A 6,184-nucleotide genomic window follows, 5' to 3' on the forward strand; every position below is an offset into this window, starting at 1 on the left:
TTTCAGGAAGATGAAAGGAAGGAGACAGATGTGAATAGCTTGTCAGCATAGTAAAGCCTAAGTTCACTAAGGTGAGAAGAGCAGGATCCTTTTCAGCTTTAGATTCTGTGGTCTCTTACTTTCTTTTGCCCCATTCCCAGGAACCACTAGTTGCATTGTTTTCCTTGCCTCCATATTCCTCTGACAGCCTGTGATCAGGCTGGCTAGTGGCCACTTTGTCAGGGTGGCAGGGAGAGATTGAAACCAATGTCTCCTCAGATTTCACTGTTCACGTTAAGCCATCTCTAATAGCCTGGCTAACAGAGTTGGCTGAGGGACTGGCTTCAGATAGAGTTCCTATAGTTAGGAGTATATTCTCTGGTTCCTAAACAGAAACCTGGAGGCTGATGAGTCAGTGTGCTAGAGAATAGCTTCCTCTCCCATGCTGGATCCCTTTGGGCCCAGCCTACCCCCAGAGGAACTGGGTCTGATATGGGGGTGTGCAGGAAGGGTGCTAAGCCTGTTGGTAAGGGCAGGGGTGGGGAGGAGGGACATTGCCTATGACTCATACCCTCCCCTCCACTCATGTCCACACCCATATGCACAGATAATTTGCCTCTCCCTGGGCCTGGGTTAACATACTTAGCCACATGTCTGTTCAGCTCTCAGTTCAGAACCAGGACTTGATTGAGAAGAACCTAACGCTGCAGGAGCACTTGCGCCAGGCCCAGCCAGGGTGCCCACCTTCGCCAGACACATCCCAGATGGCCTTTGAGTTACACCAAGAATTGGCCAGTTGTCTTCAAGATCTGCAGGCGGTCTGTAGCATTGTGACACAGAGGGTCCAGGGCCATGACCCGAATCTTTCTCTGCTCCTGGGCATTCACTGTGAGTTCTTAGGCCAATCTGGAACCTGTGAAAGAAATGTCTTCATCCTTTCATTACCATCTAACTTTCCTATCAGTAATTTGTGAATAGGGCAAATAGGCCTTGGTGCTGCCCTCTGGGAGTTGTTTTTGTTTTTTGCCAGTCCCAGGGCTTGAACTCAGGGCTTCCACATTGTCCCTGAGCTGCTTTTGCTCAAGTTCAGCACTCTTCCACTTGTACCACAGCACCACTTCCGGCTTTTTCTGTTATGTGGTATGAGGAATTGAACCCAGGCCTTCATGCATGCTAGGCAAGTACTCTACTGCCACATTCCCAGCACCCTCTGGGATTTTTTTTTTTTTTTGTCCAGTCCTGGGGCCTGAACTCTGGGCCTGGGCGCTGTCCCTCAGCTCTTCAGCTCAAGGCTAACACTCTACCACTTGAGCCACAGCGCCACTTCTGGCTTTTTTCTTTTTGCTTATGTGGTGCTGAGGAATCGAACCCAGGGCCTCATGCATGCAAGGCAAGTGCTCTACCACTGAGCTACCTTCCCAGCTCCCCCTCTGAGAGTTTTTATGTTTCACAAAGTAGATGTTCAGTGTTTTGTAAACAGGAATCTTTTTAAAAATTTTATTTTGTTTTTCTAATTTATTGTTCTTTTAGAGTTGATTACCTTTATAAATGCCAGGTATGTACGAAGTACAAAAAGCGGGCCTTAGCAAGTCACCAGCCTGCTATCCCCAGCTCCTGTTTTGTAATGTTCTGGGACTAGGATGTAAAATCACAGAGTACTTGGTTAGCGTGACTGAGGCTGTAGGTTTATTCCTTCCTTCCTCCCTGGAAATGTGGCTTAGTGGTAGAGTGCTTGCCTAGCATGCAGAATCTCTGGGTTTGATTCCTCAGTACCACATAAACAGAAAAAGCCAGAAGTGGCACTGTGGCCCAAGTGGTAGAGTGCTAGCCTTGAGCAAAAGAAGCTCAGGGACAGTGCCTAGGCCCTGGGTTCTAGGCCCAGGACTGGCAAAAAAATAATAACAATAGTATGTCTCAAGATCATGGGCCTCTCTATACTGTCCCCCCTAGGAAATGTCTCCCAACTGTCTCTGACACTCTAAATGTTCTCTGCAGCCACACAGTACCAAGGGACTCCTCTGGATTTGCAGAAGCCAGATGTGATCAGGAGGAAACTTGAAGAGGTTCAGCAGCTACACCGGGACATCGAAGACTTAAGGACCAATTTGTCAGACAGATATGCCCAGGACATGGGAGAAAACTGTGCCACACAGTGAGGACTGCTGAGGGTGGGGCATACCATATCCCTCAGGGAGGACCTGGGCTTCTGAGCCTAGCTAGCAGATTCCTGCTGCTGTCTCAGAGCAGTCAGAGGGGAGGGAGGAGGGGCCCCCTTGCACTGACTTTGCCTTATTGGGTTGTGTTAGTTCTGTTATCTTAATTCACCTTTTGAGAGAGAGAGTTACTAATTAACTTTTGCAGGTTCAACTGATAAGTCCTCAGAAATTGTTCCCAGCCCTTGGCTGATATCAGGTCAACCTGCTGTTCGCCTCCCCCTCTCTGTCCTCTAGGATGGATCTTCGTTCATTCCCACTCTATTACTTGAACCTGCTGCTGATGCCCCTAACTTATTTAGGGGAGACTGAAAAGGCCCAGTAGGGGTACCAACCTTTTGAGAATTCTCAAGCCCCAGGTGCCAGCCTTTCTGGGAGTTGAACTGGCTCTTTGGGTTTTCTCAGGCACAGTCCTTCTGCTTCCTCCTCAGGGCTCTTGTTCTTGCAGAAGCCTCAGGGTGATCTGTTCATTAGCAAAGTACCCAGTAGGACTGGGGGCTCTGATGCCAGGGCTCCTTTGCCTGCCTGCCATGCCATCTGTGTAGGAGTCCTCACTCTTCAGCAGCCCTACACAGCCTCTTCCCCCTTTGTTCTCAGGCCTTCCAGGTAGATCCTTTCTTGGGCTTTGAGTACAAACCTTTCTCTGTGGTTCTGGTCTTGGGCAGAATTTTCCCCCAGAGGGCCACAGGGCACTTGTCAAGCTGCTTACTCCTTCTGCCAGGGCTGTGTCAGCCCTGTGATTTGTGCCTCATGTTGGGGGAACCCTTTCCCTTTCCTGTTCTGGTCTCCTAAGGAATCACCTCTGAGAGTTAACTCTCAGTGTTTCCTGGAGGTTTGTTTCTCTGGGGCATTTGCTTTTGTTTTGTTTTTTGTTTTTCTTGCCTGGTTTAGAAGGCATCCCACAATTGTTAATGTCTGGTTGTTGGCCAGTCCCAGGCCTCCTCTAGATCTGGCACAAAGGCCACACAGGGGCCATGTGTGTGTATGGGGAGCAAATCTGTTCTGGAGACCAGAAGCAGCCATGCCAAGACTTTTGACAAACTTTGGGCTGTTGGCAGCATCTTGGACCTCACTCCAGGACTGAATGAGCCTCCTTCTTAAGTGTTTTTACAAGTTTGTGTTTTATTTATGGAGTGACTTATCCCTTCCATTCAGAGCGGCCCCACCCAGCTGGCTATCCCCCTCAGCCTCTGGGCTCCTGCCTCCTAAAAGCAGAGCTGCCTGGTTGGTCTCCACCCTGGGTTGGGAGGCCTGCCACCATGCTCACGGGTATTTTTCCTTGTGAAGTTTATAAGCAGTTATTTATATGCATCTTCGTTATGTCAACTGATTTGTATTGCCTATTTTGATTACAGAATAAAAAAATTTAACAGACATTTCTGTTTCCCATAGCCTTCCATCATTCCCATACCCCTGGCTCCACCCCTTGCTTTTGGCTTGAGAGTCAGAGATTAAGTTTTCAGTCAAGTTCCAAACAGCAGCAAGAAGGAACTTTTTGGCAAATGCAATGGGGTGTTCTTATAACTCTGCCTTTTTCTTTTTTGTCAGTCCTGGGGCCTGAACTCGGCCTGGGCACTGTCCCTCAGTTCTTCAGCTCAAGGCTAGTGCTCTACCACTTGAGCCACAGGGCCACTTCTGGCTTTTTCTGCTTATGTGGTGCTGAGGAATCGAACCAAGGGCCTCGTGCATGCGAGGCAAGCACTCTACCACTGAGCCACCTTCCCAGCTCACACTCTGCCTTTTTCTGAGGACAAATGAAGACACTCATCCACACTTTGTCCTGGGCTAAGCTACCCTGAGTCACAGAGCAGGCTGACACCGGAAAGTTTCAGCAGGCCTCTCAGAGAGGAAGTCTGAGACCTCCGGGTTTCTGTGGCTTCTGAGGCACTGTTTGCTCAGAAGGCTCGGGTGGTTCCTGGACTGTTAGCGGTCTGGGGAAGGGGAGATATCTGAGGCTTTATGTACAACCCAGCAGGAAGCTAAGGCTCCGAAGTTGGGCAGGTTGCTGAAGTTCCCTTTGAATCTCCTGGTTCTTGCTGAGATGGTAGCCTTAATGTGCCAACTGAAGCATGGAGGGGGCCATCCCAAAGCCAGCTGTGGATCTTGCCTTTGCCTCCTCGCTTCTCAGAGCTATCCAACTGGCCTCTTGCCTTGGTCTCCGTCTGGCTTCTGGAGGGCGTGGCCCCGCTTCCTGCCACCACCCTTGTCTTATCCTGCCCGAGCTGACTGGAGCTTTAGGGGTTTCCTTGCCCGCTGCCTCTGCTCCGGTGTGCCTCCTTTCCAGAACCCCAAGCTAGGCTAGGTGATGGGACCTCTTCCTGCAGAGCAAGTGACAGATGCACTGGAGCCGGTGAGCCCGGGAAGCCTTTGCTGAACGTTCCTCCCGCGCCTCTCCTGCCTTCTGGCCCCTCCCCACCTCCCCCGGGCCCCAGATCACCCAGGGCTGCGAGGGCGGCGGCGCGCGGCCACGACTGGGGTCCACGGCGCTAGACAAGTCCCGAGAGCGTGGGGGGGGGGGTCTGGTGCGCGGGGCGGGGCCGCGGAGGCCCCGCCTCCCCGCCTGCGCAGCTCATTGGTCCTGAGGGCGGTGACTCGCGGGCGGAGCAGGAAGGAAACCGCTCCCGAGCGCAGCGGCGTCGTCTGGGCCGTGCAGCTGCCGCTCCCACCGTCTCCGGGTTTATCTGCACGTCCGCCCGCCTGCAGCATGAGCGGCTTGCGCGTCTACAGCACCTCGGTCACCGGCTCCCGTGAGGTGAGTGTGCGCCCGGGCCCGCGCCGGCGGAGAACGTGGGCCAGCTCCCGGTGCTCCAAACCCGGAGCCCGGACCCGCCCCCGCGGCGGAGGCGAGGTGTGGACAGACCCGGATCCGGGGTCGAGGCCCCCTCCGGAGCCCGCTCCCTGGGCGTCCTGGGTCCTCAGCAGCCCCGGCCCGAGCTCGGCGCCCATCCCCCACCGGGGGGCCGGGCCCGCCCTCAGCACGCCCCCCTCTACTGTGGGCCGAGCGCCAGGCGAACTTTCGCTGACTCCTCTCACACCCCGCCCCTGGTGGCCGTCTCTCTCGTCCAGGGCTACCCCAAGCCTGATCTGTCCCACTCCCTCCCTTCGTGGCGAAAGCTTTGTACATCTGCCCAGGGTTCCCTCCAGAAACCATCCAAACTGCCCACTAACCCTACCCACCCTCTGCCCCTAGATCAAGTCCCAGCAGAGTGAGGTGACCCGCATCCTGGATGGGAAGCGAATCCAGTACCAGCTAGTAGACATCTCTCAAGACAACGCCCTGCGGGATGAGATGCGAGCCTTGGCAGGCAACCCCAAGGCCACCCCACCCCAGATTGTCAACGGGGACCAGTATTGCGGGGTAGGGTCCAGGGGCTGGAGGTGGGAGTGTCGGGGTGGGGGGAGCGTTGTCAGAGGACTGGACAGAGTACGACCCCCCCACCCCCGCGCTCAAATGATCACCATCCCTCCCCCAGGACTATGAGCTCTTCGTGGAGGCTGTGGAACAGAACACGCTGCAAGAGTTCCTGAAGCTGGCCTGAGTCTCCACCAGACCACACCGTCTTCTCCCCACAGACCGCACCCGGTCTGAAAGGACCTTGTGACCAACTCCCTGTCATTCCTAACCTGACCTTGGCATCCCTCCCCCAACCTAACCCAAGCCTTCCTCCCTGCTCTTTATAGCGCCCTCCCTTCCATTCCAAAGAAACATTCCTTATCCACTAGTCTCAGAAATTGTCTTAAACCACAGCCCCAGTGCTGGCTGGCTGTCCCCAGCCAGGCCTTGGGGCTGCCTCCCTGCCTGGCACTGGCGATGGACACTTCTGTTGGTTCCATTAGTCAGAGCTCTGCCAAAGGCCCCGCAGTCCCCCCTTCTGGGAGCATCCTAGAGACAATTAAATGCCCATTCCACTGGCACTGTCTGTCTGGTTGTGGCCTGGGCGTGCTGGGTCCCTGCCCTGGGTGAGGCTGCTGGTTGAAACTGTCACCTGTGT

The 6,184-nt window shown here is 54.2% G+C and overlaps 2 protein-coding genes across 3 annotated transcripts in view; both read left to right on the forward strand.

The window, feature by feature from the left end:
- Cep85 (centrosomal protein 85) overlaps positions 1-3,559 on the forward strand; it is a 41,270-nt gene extending 37,711 nt beyond the window's left edge. For both annotated transcript variants that reach the window (XM_042688513.1, XM_042688514.1), the window contains 2 exons: positions 642-867; positions 1,975-3,559. In XM_042688513.1, coding sequence (XP_042544447.1) covers positions 642-867; positions 1,975-2,135 — 387 coding nt within the window. In that variant the 3' untranslated portion in view covers positions 2,136-3,559. The remainder of the gene's footprint in view (positions 1-641; positions 868-1,974) is intronic.
- Positions 3,560-4,790: 1,231 nt separating this feature from the next.
- Sh3bgrl3 (SH3 domain binding glutamate rich protein like 3) lies at positions 4,791-6,107 on the forward strand. Its single transcript, XM_042688521.1, has 3 exons — positions 4,791-4,944; positions 5,383-5,550; positions 5,666-6,107. The coding sequence occupies exons 1-3, from the start codon at positions 4,897-4,899 to the stop codon at positions 5,729-5,731; spliced, it is 282 nt and encodes a 93-aa protein (XP_042544455.1). The 5' UTR covers positions 4,791-4,896; the 3' UTR covers positions 5,732-6,107.
- The last annotated feature ends 77 nt before the right edge of the window (positions 6,108-6,184 follow it).

This window comes from Dipodomys spectabilis, unplaced genomic scaffold, assembly GCF_019054845.1.
Source record: "Dipodomys spectabilis isolate Male_0828 unplaced genomic scaffold, ASM1905484v1 ptg000118l, whole genome shotgun sequence".
Lineage (NCBI taxonomy): Eukaryota > Metazoa > Chordata > Mammalia > Rodentia > Heteromyidae > Dipodomys > Dipodomys spectabilis.